The following is a 14506-nucleotide window of genomic DNA, read 5'->3' as shown; positions in this document are numbered from 1 at the left end:
CTTAATTGTGATGGAGTCAACACGACTGAACATAGAAAAGCACAACTTGAGCATCACCCAAGGCTCAGCTCTCTTGCAGTTAGCTGTGAAGGGCTCAGGGTCAAAGCTTCATGCAAGCAGCCAGGATAAAATTTGATGCCGCAAGCCCCTATATAATAAGATGTCTCATGTTGTAATGAGCAGGGACTGCTTATAACTGCACAAACAGTGGCTGAAGCCAATCCACCCTGCTTGATCCCTCCCTGAATAACCTTGGCTGCACGGGATACACCATACACTGAACTAATGAAGAATGGCTCCATACGTGCTAGCCAGCAGAAATACCTTTGCAAGTGTTGAAACGTCTTTAAAAATAAAAGATAGAACTATGAAGGAAAAGCTAACAAGGAGCTGACCAGAAACTTTTAATTAAAACCATACCTTACAGTCAGTGAATATGTACTCTGTACGTACCTTAGAAGTATTAATATTTTAACATGTATACTTCACAAGTTTCAATTTTCCTAGATTGCAACCCCGAATGTGTATAAAAATTCAATGCCTGTGTCAACTCATTGAACCAATAAGGTTGGAAAAGACCTTCAAGATCATGTAATGCCATTTCTCAATGTACAGGAATTTCTGTGAAAAAGCACTTTTAGGAATACTTCCACTTATAGCATCTCTTAGTAGTGTTTTGCCAATACATTACTCTGAATAAAAACAAAAACAATATCAAAGTAAAGTGTATGAATACATTCCATAGTTAGTTAAACAACCAAATAGTCTGCTTTTAACAGTGATTATTTAATGTGACAAGCACATGTTCTATATGCCACTCTCACTAAGCTAAACATCTAGCAAACTCTTTTCATAAAATGTCAATTGATTTTGAAGAGAAAGATAATGTGGTGACCGCAGGGCCAATAAACTGAGAAAAAGGTGGCAGACATGAATAAATAGGCATTTAAGGACAGGAAATAGCCAATTATCAGAATAAATGCATCCTCATAAAATAGGCACTATGCAATCACAGGCAGATTAGATTTGCTACAGGAAAATTTTCTTTTAATTTTTTAAAAAACATTTACTGTCTGTGTAGCTGTCAAAATTAAACTACTGCAAAGCTCATACAGTAACAAGGTTCAATTATTTTACAATAAGAAAATTTCTAACTGACATAGCTCTCTGAGTTTTATGTTTACCGTTTATTTTGAACTCTTTGGAAGATAAGATGTTAGAAATGAAATTAAGGAAAAACGTAAGCTGTTGCTGTCAATGTAGGTTCACAGTCAATCTGAGTTTCACACATGCACATAGGCAGTCAGATTTTTGTTTAGGTCACGGTGAGGAGTATAATGCTCTCCTTAAGATAATAAATATTATGATCAAAAGTTAAGAGTAGGAGTAGGTTAAGATGCCTCTAGTGTTAAATATTCTTAGATAGTTTATTTCAAAACAGATATTCCTCAAAAATATCTCTGCAAACAATCTCTGTAACCTTAACCAATAATCATTGGAAGAACCATTTAAACTCTCTTAAGAGCAAGTAAAAGAATCAGAAAGCCATTACAATATAAGTAATGCAGAAATAATCCACCCCTCACTCAAAAATAGAAAACAAATGCTACCTGCACTCCAACAAAAAACCCAAACACCTACAAGCATCATAAAAATGTAGTGACTGTAAAATCATAGTGTTTCTGTCAGAGCTACAAGCTCCAATGCCTTGAGTTCACAAAGTTACAGCACTCTTTGTGCTGTAACTATTAGTATGTGTTACTTCTTATTTAGGCTAAAATAAATTGAAAATCTGATTTTACCTGTACATTTTTCCTATAAGTATATTGCAGGAGATACAACTTGCATGCACCTAACTCACAGGCAGTGCGGATGGAGCATTAGGCATAAGGCAAGTGTATTGGCAGCACATGCACTGGAGCCCAAAGATGAAGGAAAAACCAAATAGAAACATTCTAATTTACACTGCTAGAAAAATTGGGATCTTTTCCATTAATAGTTGAGTTTTTCCTGGTGGTGGTGGTGGGGGGGGAATCAACTTTCTCTTTTCTCACACAAAATTTTCCTGCAATATTTGTTGTTGTTGTTAGATCTGTTTTTTGTTCTCACTAGATCTTTGCATGGGACCAAAACAATGAAGGAAGCTTGTTTTCAGCAAGACATTGTCTAAGCAGTAATCTTATCCTAGAATAACTAACAGCAGTAGGAAAACCTACAAAAGTTTTTTGATTCAATTTACCTGCAAAAACTAGAATTCACAAAATACTTTTCAAGATTTAACAGTGTTGAAAGTTCAGGATGAACATTAATTTTTAAGACAATGATTTGTAATCAAGACAAGCATGGGAGATGCTAAATACAAAGTTGTGCATAACCAAGATCACATACCTGTATTCCAAGCTTTAAAGCTCACTTTTACATCAGTTAAGATGTGCTTTTAGACACATTTGTCACCTGCAAGTGTTTCCATGGAGAACAAAGATGGTTTGAGGATGAAGGTGAACTTGAATGCTACCAGAAAGTGCTGCAGAACAAGCAGGGCAGTGGTAGGAATTTTTGTCTTTTATTCTCCACTGAGGACCATGAAAAATTATAGACATTTGCAGAAGACCATAAGTTGCATATGGCTGGAGTCACATTGAAAACAGGAGATAATACCAATTTTTGGAGAATTCAGTCTTCATGGCATTATTATCACATGCTGCTGGTGACAGGAAAAGCGTACCTCTGGTGAAGAGGCCAGCATGAAGAACTATAGCAAAAATAGCCATTACCTCTGCAGACAGATTTTCAAGCATGACTATAAATCACCTTTCAGTAAATTTTAGCTTTTAGGGTAATTAGAGTATTCTGCATTATACTGCTGCCCCATGTTATGCGGTCCCTCCAGTGCACAGCTATGACAATGCTAAAAGTGCTGGGAAGGGACAAGTGAACGTGCCCTTGGGTAGCTGACATGTTCAGAAACAGAGATACATCTTCCCGAATACCTCCCTTGTCAGCTCTGCACATGAACATTACCAGACGCCACGTGGATCTGGATTTGCAGGCCTTGAGACATGAGAAGGGAGGAAAAAATGATGTAAGTGCCTCAAGCTCACGCACCGGAGTGTGATAGGTAAGTAGCAGCTGAGACACGGTGCAACTCCCAGAAAGAGGATTTGAAGATTTAAGGGGAATGCACCACTTCCTCTGAACATGTCTTCAGCATGTGTTAATTACCCAAAATGTTAGAAATAGGAGTTTCTGATTTATTTTTAATTTGAATGTATCTGGCTTTGGTTCTTTTTATGCCTTTCTCTACTAGGTTAAAAAAAGCCATTGGTACCCCGTATTTTCTTCAGGTGAAGGTACTCACATACCATAATCATATCTCTTCTTGATCTTCCTTTTGATATGCTAAACACCACCAGCTCCCTATATATTTCCTTGGAACACATCTCCTACAGCCCTCAAATGACTTTTTGTAACTTTTCTGATCCAGTGAAATTCTCCTGCATCCTTTTTAAAGTGTGGAAACCAGAACTATATGTAGTATTTTATTATCAGCAGGTCTAAGAGGCAAAAATCACCTCCCCTCTCTAGTTCTAACAGAACCTGGAATGTAAGACCGCTTTGGCACCCTGGTGAAATATCCTTGCTAATGAATGAAATACAAAGGTAGCGACATGACATAGAAGGCCTCTTAAAAGCCAGGTGGCCAGGCAAGGGAGAGACAGCAGATAGCGAGATCATTTTCTCACATGACAAAATAAAGCATAAAAGAGGAATTGGCACAATCCTAAGTGATAGGGACAGAAAAGCACCACTTGGCTACAACCCAGGCAACTTAATTATCGTCACGACTTGTTCAGAAAGACAGCCTTTTAACTCCACTGTGATCCAGGTCTATGCTGCTCCAAAGGATGCCAAGGAGAGGAAACTGTGCAATTCTGCAATTAGAACTGAGCTGGCCACACATCAGAAGAAGCGAGGCACGAACTGCTACAATTTGCGAGACTCCGTAGCCTTTATGAGCAGAGTAAAATGTTCCAGTAAAACCAGGAAACAAACGGAGAGCGGAAATTCTGCAAGGCAGCGACAGAAAATGATAGGGCTCAAAAAGACAGGACTGCAGTTACATGAAGTTCTTGGAGGAACCAGAGTGTGGCATTTTTAAGCACAGAGATAATGAGAAAGAAATAAAACTACAGACCCCACGCTGTGCTTGTCATACGTGATGGAGAGAGGCGATAGACTGAAAACCAGGAAAGTTCCCCAAGGAGCTGGAGACGGCACCTCAGCTAAGTAGGACACCGACGGCAGGGGAGGTCGGGGTGCTGGACGAGATCCCCAGGATGGTTGCAGATGGCTGCAGAGCCCGGCAGGACCCGAGGAAACGGTAAGTTGGTCTGGATAATCGAAATATGAGAGCCCCACCAAGCAACAGGGCAACCTTGCTGGTCACTGAGCTATACCTGAATGAAGGCAAGTATTTATGGCTTGCTAAAAAAAATATGGGCCGTGCCACAAAATCCCACTGATGGATTTTGGAATGAGAGATCAACATTTTCCTAAGCATAGCTCTTCGCCATAACACTACAGATTTACGTTTGAAATTGTGTAGACAAAAAGAAGTACTTGCAGATGCTTTATTATGTCCTATATCATCCTCACAGCACAGCCACGCACTACAGACACGCACTGTTAGCACACTCATCACTGTAATTTCTTCGCATCAAAATTAACACTTTCCTTTGCTAAACCATTCTTTTGCTTTGAGAAACATTGATTTTTCCTGCTTGGTTCTCCCCTCACTAGCCGGTCCAAACAACTTTGCATGATCTTCCACGTGGCTCCAATCTGTCTTCAAAAACCCTTATCAACACTATTAATTTTCTTCATATTTACAGTCAGGGCCCCCATATCTAGGTAGCCATTTTAGTTTTCCTTCTCCCTTCCTCTCATTTCTTAGCTCTTACTTCATACAGTAATGTAAATTTCCATATGCAGGACCTTAAGGGCCAGAAGAAGGATCTACAAAGATAGCCAGTTTGTGTGCAGCATTCTGTATCTCCGTTAATACGTCCAGGAGTACTGCTAATTTTGCAAAAGTACATGGCAATAACAAATGTCAATAAAAACTGTGAACAATAAAATACCTGGTAAGAGAAATTTAATTAAGATTTCATTAAAGACAAAGATGACCCTTTCTTGCTTTTTAGCAGAACAGCAATGTCTCTGCACTGTTACATGCAGCTAAAATGTGCGGAGATAGTAATAAGTAAGGAGTGGAATACCTGAAGGCCAAATTTCAAAATGCACTATTTACCCTTTGAAAACAATCACAAATGGAGATGGCTCAGCACATCTCAGGATTTGTCAAGGGCAGGCCTGACAGAAGCATTTTTAGATGTTTAATGCTTCTGGCAAAACCTTCGTTTTACACAGAGAAATACATCTGCAATGATTTAACTTTAGTCATCATGTATAATCAACAAACTATTATACACACAGTCTGTTGGTTGTGTGCTTGTCTGTGTTTACACAGAATTGCTGTGTAATTCACATGTGCACACAGATCAAAACTCACACTACAATAGAATATTAAACAATAGATTTAAACTTTGAAAATAAAATTCGCCTCCAAAGTTACTGCAACGTGCAGACTTTTTCAAACAACCATGTAAAAAATAATAATAAAAAAAAGATGAAATACCACCATAATAAAGTCCTGTTTACAAATCCAGAAAAATCCATTTTGTCTCCATAGAATTCTGCGAAATTTAAAAATTCGCCAGTTTCAATACAGCGGCTGCACACAGACATTGACAACTACTATTCAAAGCCTCTTTGTCGGGCAACAATATTTAAAAAAGAAAGTTGTCAGTATTTTAATATAAATTACAGTCTCCACATCTTTAGAAAAAATGACAAAGCAACATTCACAGTAGCACATTTAGTGTCCTTCGCTTAACTTTACGTGCACGTTGCAGTACCAGTATACAGCTGAACAGCACAACTAAGTTCTCTGCTGACAATATTCAGTCTGCCATAGTGAAATTATAAAAATTTGGGTGGAAAAATAAAACTGAAAAGACATAAATATTTTATATAAAAATCCCACTTCGGCATAGAACTCTGAGCAGTATATCACTGTGTTTTCAGATTAATAATGCAGCACTATAGCTCTCATTGTGCTTCTGTTTATGTGCACCCAAAAAACCCTCTATAGCTTCACTATGATGAAAAAATTAAACAGACAAAACATAGCCAATTAGCTGTTGAAAAAAAAAAACAAAATGTTTCATTTTCAGTATTGTAACTTTGGATTCACAACATCCATTTTAAGAGAACGAAATTAAATAAATGTTATAAGGTGTGTACCCATATATACAAACACAAAAACAGTTTGAATTTTAATGACAATGTTCAGAAAAATTATGGAACATATCTCACTTTTCTACAGATATAGTTAATACATAACTTTAATGAATATAAAATACCGAAGGTCTTCTGCTGTTCTTCATTTGCATCAGGTTTGATAAAAGATAGAAACATCTATAAATACTGATGAAAATAGATTTAGATGAAGTCTACAGTAATTTCCTGGCATAAGATATGAGTGAAAGTTAATGTCATTTTAAAGATAAACACGCATTTTTCATACCAATAAATAATGCTATAAATCCTGCTGTACTGGGTTGCAAATAACTACAGCTGAATAAAACTGCATGACATGGGATTTACTTATCCTGTATGTTCACAGAAACAACTTGTTCTCTGACAGCACTCATTCTTGGCAATTTATTGCAGCTGTCAGCAGCCAATTTGTTCAGATTACTGCTATGCATAGAGGTGTAACAATCATGAGGATTTATTAGCTGATTATCGTAAAGGTGACAGTCAGGATCGCCTTCAGAAACACAGATGAAAAGAAAGTTAAATAATTACAGGAAGATTAAAATCATTTCACCTTCATTTTGATCGTAGAATTACCTACATAAATGTATCACAGTATGTGTTTTTAATCACAGTAGTATATCGACTCAATATGGAAAAGAAATGATTTACACATAGCAAAAACATGTGAATATTAAACATACTCAGATGGAACACAATACAGACATACCTACGTATTTCTACTTATCAGATGAAGTATTGACTAATACTGCAAGTTCACATGCTCACTGGAAGGTAAGAAACCTGCCCCAATGACTTTAAGTGCTGGTGCTTTCCAAAAAAAAAAAAAAAGCATTTCAAGACCTCACATCCTTGGTTCTTGACTTTTTTTGTTTGTTTGTTTCTTTGAATGATCTTCAGAAGAATGCCAGAATTTAATCCCTCACTCCATGCTGCATGAATCTGTCAGTGTTTCCTTATACAAATCAGCAGATCATCAGAAATATACTTTTCTCAGAGCTTTTGTGTGAGGTCTTTTTTCAGGCTTTTGAAATCTCAAATTAAACACTGAAGTGGTTCTAGGATTTCCTTTTTTGGGGGAAATCTACGAATAACGTAGATGAAAGTTCATGATGCACTACATCCTTTATACTCACATGGATTGTGCATATAGTTGCAACTCAAATTTGACTAATATATAGGGCTCAAAGTTAAGAATGGAAATAAAGCAGTCAGCATCTCACTTTGGGAATCACCACACCAAACGTGTCTGGGTACCAAGATGAAGACGGAGCTTCATGCTAGTTCTGTGACAGACATATCTTTCTCCTTCTCTGAATTAGGATACCACACTGTCACTCTCACCCTCTTAATACTTTCCTTTTTCTTACAAGCCACTCCTTCCACTTCTGTCCTCCTGTCACGCAGACCCAAAGCCAGAATCTCACTTCCATGTCTCCAGCCTTCTCTCACATCCTTCTTTCATCTTCCTGCCCTCAAAAAAGGATTGCAAACCCAAGCCCTCACAGGCTGAGCACACGTGCCATCTCCACTTTGCCATACTCCTGACTTCATCCTGGTTCTCCACAGTGCTCCAAAGTAATGATTACGACAATGCTTACATGGCCCACAGAATTCTGTGTTCATGACTTCCCAGTTCTTTTATTTCACGGAGGTGCAGCTGACACAAAATATAATTCCAGAAGAAATTATGATGTTCTGCTTCGGAACGAAATTTGCAAGTTATGGAAGTTAACACAGAAAGAACACCTCGATTCCAGGGTACTACCAGTGCCACTTTCTGCACAGCTCCTGGAGCTTGTCCCGCGAATCTTCCACTCAGAAGCCCTGACTTGCAGCTGCCCAGTAGGCATCGCCTCTCTCATCCCACCATCACGCATCCACACCGAGATCGTGGGGGAACTCCTGCTCTCCTTCCCCACAATCAGTTTATTTTAGAAACTCTGGGTTTTTTGGGGATGTTGCTCTAACAAGGACACTCCTGGGCAAAGCAGATTGCCCATCTGCATTTTGCACGGGGAAATTCTGCTGACCTTCACCCATGCTCTGCAAGCAGTTGAACGTGATAGACAAAAAAAAAATTAAAAAAAAAAATATTGTAGATGAGAGATGAAAACTGCTCCTTAGACTTTTTTTATACTGTTTTCTTAACTCAGTCTGCTGTTTCTCTCAATGTGCAGGATCTCTTCAAACGAGCCTGGCTTCTCCCTAACCATGCTTTAGCCGGACAGGGCAGTTTCTCAAGAAAAAAATTGTTTTCATTTAATAAAGTTATTTCTGTATAATAGCTACGGCTCAAATATTGTGTAAGAAAGTAGGAAGATCGTAATAAGATGAAATTGATTATTCTTCATCACTGAGACATGCTAGAACACTACAAGGAAGTCTTTTGTTTCCGTCCTACATGATGACCTTTCCTGGAACCCGAGCCAAAACATTCAGTTTATTCTATGTGCCTTGAGAGACCTACTCAGACGTTACTCATGGACTACAACTCAATCTTGCTTTACGAAATTAATATCTATTTATCACAGCACACACACAGAACAAATCTGTAGTGTCTGTACCAAAGCATTTACAGCTTTCAGAGACAGCCTTGAAATAAGAAACTGGGTAAGAGAGGTCCCTGTAAAGCAGAGCTGTCAAGTACTGGTGATTTTTATCCATAGTGATTGGAAGAGTATTAGTGAAGGTGAATATTAAGACCTATTTTTGTATTCAGATTGAGTTTGACAAATGACAAAGTTTTTCATGGAAATCTTCACGGAGAAGAATTTGTTTGAAGGTTACATTATCCAGAGATGTGGTACCATCTCTGGTGAAAACGAGAGAGTGTCTGAAAGGACAAAGTGAAGAGGGATTATAAGCACACTGATAGCAGAAAGGTCACAAAAATCAAGCGCGGTGAGATTTTGGGAGAAGTACCACTGATTTTGTTGAAATCAGTTCAATACTGCAATAGCACTGCAGGTGAGCTTTCTCAGAGGAGCATCTTTTCTGGCATTCAGAGGAATGAGGAATAGAGGAATTACATCTGTTTGGGTGAATAACAAAACAAAACAAGATACTCTCAGGGAGAAATGCTAAAAGCTTCAAGATGTTTTCTTCAAGAGAAGATTTCTCATACTACCACATTTCATGGGCCTGAATAAAATGTAGAAATCGCTTGTTGCTTCCATGATAGCTTCCAGTTACTAAAAAGAAATATACTCAAGCTTAAGACATTATAACTTTCTCAGATATCTGAAAAGCTACCTAAATAGCTTATATGCGTAAAGTTACACATTTTTCTTCTACTCTAATTTCTCTGTTGCATTCTTATCTAGGTTTCAAGCACCCTGAAGCAAAACCCATGTCTTTATTTTATACAGTTCTCTAAAATACTTTAAACTTAATGTTATAATTACTGATAATAGTAATAATGTAAGTACTGTTCTGAAGTCTGTGTACTGAAAAGTCCTAAGTGAGAACTCTAAAACTCACCATGTTTTGGATAAGAAGGTTAAAGCTTAGCAGAAGATAGAAATGATTTCCAGAGGTTTGCCACATATTGAGACAGGTCTACATGATTATGTTACTTCAGAAAAATAGTCATTGTTACCCTTTGTGCTGACTGAAATCAAAAAAGGGAAAAGATAGCGATATGAACTTCAAATATAAACATATCACTCCATCCACGTTCCATTGTATAAAATAAAATTGTACTATGCATGCTTTTGAAAAGCTTTTGTCTGATACTAAGGCTGTTTGCTTGCCAAAGACTCTGCATCTATTCTGAATTCCCGCTTGGTAGGAAATAAACACGTAATATTATCCAATTGATCTAAAGAAAGCCATTAACTTAAACAGAAGCAGAGAGGAAAAGGTTAGTGGAAACATAACGACATGGACTTCAGAAGCACATAGCTCGGTCTGGAGGATTTCCATTCCTAATTTTAGCCACCCAAAAAAGCATTCTACTACTTAATAGTATCAATGCCCTAGTGAAAACACCTATAACCAATATTCTAACAATCAAAGTATACAGGATTAATTACTATTTTTATTGTAAATGTATGGATATCTATTAAAATATGATGTAAACACTTTTCAGCTTTCAAAGAAGCACTGTCTTTGTACAGCATCTATAAGCATAAGACAACTAATGCAAATGTCTGAAAACACCTATCATCTTCTGAGACAGTCAGAGGGAGCAAAATCACACAGATTTATACTATTTCTTGAACTGTGAGTTCTTCACAGAATACTCTCATTTCATTCACCAAGTAGACTGAAAAATGAGAACATCATTTTGGTATTACATTTTTATTACAAGTCATGGGAATTATGCTGGGCGTTGCCATATGGAACCTCCTGCATCTTGATTATAGTTCTAAACATGGGGTTTTCATTTTGGAAAAACTAAGCCTATCAATTGGTAAAAGCTGCCACCTACTGGTCAACACAAATTATTTTACACCACCAAGGTAAAGAATAATGCCAACGCAGCAAATTATACTCTTACTTTGTAAAAAATCCTCCCCCACCTTTGAAAATAGAAAGGCAAGAACAAATGATCCTAAGAAATAGTTTCAACGGCAAGGTTCATTTTAATCATCTGCTCCCATCCCCAGGGAACTAGAAGGCTGTAATTGCACAAACCTGCCAATAAAATCATCCTTTTTGCCAGCATCTTTGTCCCACACGGTAATATCAATAATTCCACCTCGTTCTTCGTAGAGATGAAAGTCAAACTGCTCCCTCCACTGAGGATTCAAAGTTTTTGGCACAATCTGAAAAGAGCAAAAAGGAAGTCATATTGCATTGTGAAGGCAAACTTTCTCTTGAATTTCAAATTTGATCTTTAGAGTCTGTGTTCAGGAAGCATTTTTAAGGTATGAGTATCTCACGGACTGAGGATTTAAAAAACAGTAATTAAAAAAGACTATTGGTCAGTTCTCTCATGCTTCTTTGACACATCATCAACCTCCAAAATCTTGCAGCCTGTCACCTTCAAAAGCCTTCAGAACAAAGGATTTACCCTGGGAATGGATACATTTTTTTGTAGAATAATCATGCCCTATCTTGAGTGGCAGTTAGCTACAAATTACCTCAGCCTAAAGAAAAACAAAGCACCTGAAATGACAAGTAGGTGGTGACTAAGAGTATTTAAACAGAAACAATTTGATCATCTCCTCTTTCCCCAGCTTCATCAATACTGGGACAAAAATGTAATTTAAAAAAAATAATTGAAATCAAACAAACAAATAAACAACTGTAATTTACTTCCTTTCCTTTGCAGCTCAGATAGAAGTAGTTTTCTGAATCATTTTCAGTACTTAACATACTTCAGTCTATGTAGTTCTGAACATGCTCTGCAGCACAGAATCTTTGCATGTTTATAAATCAAAATGCAAAACAGTGGTCACATCTGTCCTAGTACCTTACCTATGAAGCTATTTCTACTTTCAGGGTTGATGTGTTTCACTGAGTTGAAAAAATGGAAAAATTAAAGAGGATTAAGGACTAGACAAGCTACGGAAATGTTTAAGTCCTAAAAGCATGAGATTTGATTTCTTCGTTTTGATTTGTACATGAAAATGCACAGATTTAAAAATAATAATAATATTTTTTCAAACCAAGTAACACTATCATAAAACTGGGTGACAAAAGGGGTGAAAAGGTAGGTAGATACAGACCCTAAAGTGGGTGTGAGGACACAAAAACATAGATTTCCAGATGATTCTTCAGGCATTGATGGGGACTCCCAGCTGCATATGGATCCTGATGCCATTTAAGAGATGTTTAATCTCAACACTATGCACTAGAATTTACTTATCACAAATCCAAAGGATAAAAAGGGATTAAAATGGTCAAATATATAAATACATATTTTTTATTTTTTTTTGGGGGGGGTGGGGGGTGAGTCTATCAATCACATAGCACCTATGCATGTTCCAACCTACATCACAGAAAAAGTAAAGAACAGTTACTCCATTGGTCGTAATACAACAAAGATGCTGAAAGTCAATCAAAGGAACAAATAAATTCCCTTACAGTGAATACCTGTGTGAAGACAGGTCTAGAACAGATGTGTGTAATGTGGTAATGTAGTAACGTGATGAATTTACGGCTTCACTTTTTTACCCAGAAGACAAAAAATAAAGTAAAATAAATAAAATGGAGATTATGGCAAACAGCATGTACAGGATATTGACATGGAAGATCTGCCAATGTCCAAGTCCATGTGCTTTCCCCTCGCGTTTGTTAAAAGGCTACAAAAAGATTTCTGACTTTCCTATAAATCTCTAAATTACTCTCCACCTTGTTCCATTAAAGACACGTGATTATAAATAATGATCATTCAGTATTACACCTCTGAAAAATATCTTTCCTGTATTTCAAACTGGTAAGTGTATCTTCTGTCTGAGATGTCTGAAAAGAAGCGCATCTCTTCAGTGTCTTTTTTTTGTTTGCCTCAAAATGTGTTATTGAAAAGCACCCATGTAAATACTTAAAGGGAAACATTATTTTCTTCCAATCTACATAATCCAAATAATGACAGGGAAAATGTCACTAATCTTCTAGGTGATTTTAAAAACCATAGTTACAGAAATGGAAATAGAGGAGAATTGGAATTGACTTCTTTGATAGCCAGTTCAAATGTGGGATAGAGACTACAGTCTGCATTAGGATTCCCACTAGAGTTCTCTTCACTGAAATTTTAGTAATACCAAGACGCATTTTTCATTTTCAAAAGCTAAATCATACACAGTAGTTAAGGAGCACTGAAAAAAAAAAAGGCCTTTTACACTTACTTATATTTACCCTACATGATTCCAGAAAAAGTGTTCGGATTATCAGTCAATTCACTTGTTCAAATTAAGACAGCAACTAAAAAATAATAATTTTTTTAAAAAAAAAAAAAAAAACAACTTAAAAACCACCAGTATAACCACCAGTATTGTTTTGAGTAGAACTAGACAGTTTATGAATAGCCTGTGGGAATCAACAATTCCTCCATAAGCCTAATTTCAGGTCAGAAGGCCCTAAGGCTGGCTCTGAGGTCTGCAAAGTTGACACCCAGACACTTGTGGTCTCTTTCTGACTTTTGCTTTCTTCTGGCTCAAAGACCACAAGGGCTGTCATGGCCATGGAAAGAGGAAGGTGTGTCATCAGTGGTCCCAGTATCTTCCACAAACGGCAATTTTCAAACCAACAGGAATGAGGAAAATAATAGCAAGGAAACCAAGCAGCTCTCTACAATCATTTTCTCCCTGATCAATCCTCCTTGCATGTTAAACACATACGTATACAAAAACTTAGTGAAACTTGCTGCAAGGACACAATGAGCAAAATGAGAACATAAATACAACTCTCTTCAAGGACACCACTATGCAAATGATGCAAGTCTGCTTGCATCAAGCCAGAAACGCACAGATGTGGTATCTACTTGTCACAATTGCTGTACAATTGTCCCCTGCAGTGATGGACCAGGAGCGAGAAATAAAAGCCAACACAGTCTGTATGGAAAATATGGTGTGCCTCCTGCTCACCTACAAACTACCCCCCCCCCTTTTTTTTTTTTTTTTTTTTTTTTTTTTTTTACTATCTGGCTTTATTTTATTTATATTTTGGTTTATAATGAAATACAACAAAACATCTGAAGAAAAATCCAGGTGCTCTGACAGCTAATAAATCCCCAGCATTTTTTAAGTACTCATGCAAGCCAAAAAAAAAAAGCTCAAACAGGAAGAAACTATTTCAAACAGAGTCTATGTGCAGCGCAGACCACAGCTAAAATTACCTTGCTCTTGTACTTCTGATGCCCCAGACGGAACTTCACGTAAGGATCACTGAGCCCGTTTGCATCCATCGCCTTAAGTTCATGACCTTCTATCAAGGTAACGCTAACTATCCCTCTCCACAGCTGAGATTTTCTGTGCAAGTCTGAGAGGCGTAAGCTCTGTGTCTGAAACTTCAGGGAAATAAAAACATAGTTTTAGTTAAAACAAATCCATAGATTTCCTGTGTTTTAATGTTCTTTTTTGTATTATCATGAATGTAAACAACCATCTTAAGCCATTTTAAAGTGATTTGGCAGTACATATATAAACCACATTAT

At 37.2% G+C, this 14506-nt stretch overlaps 1 protein-coding gene across 13 annotated transcripts in view; it reads right to left on the bottom strand.

The window, feature by feature from the left end:
- MCTP1 (multiple C2 and transmembrane domain containing 1) overlaps window positions 1-14506 on the bottom strand; it is a 272517-nt gene that overhangs the window by 120599 nt on the left and 137412 nt on the right. For all 13 annotated transcript variants that reach the window (XM_066988625.1, XM_066988619.1, XM_066988626.1 and 10 more), the window contains 2 exons: window positions 14189-14359; window positions 11044-11174 (listed from right to left, as the gene is read on the bottom strand). In XM_066988625.1, coding sequence (XP_066844726.1) covers window positions 11044-11174; window positions 14189-14359 — 302 coding nt within the window. The remainder of the gene's footprint in view (window positions 1-11043; window positions 11175-14188; window positions 14360-14506) is intronic.

This window comes from Anser cygnoides, chromosome Z, assembly GCF_040182565.1.
Source record: "Anser cygnoides isolate HZ-2024a breed goose chromosome Z, Taihu_goose_T2T_genome, whole genome shotgun sequence".
Lineage (NCBI taxonomy): Eukaryota > Metazoa > Chordata > Aves > Anseriformes > Anatidae > Anser > Anser cygnoides.
Note: the sequence above shows the minus strand (reverse complement) of the source record. Positions and strands in the feature narration are given on the sequence as shown.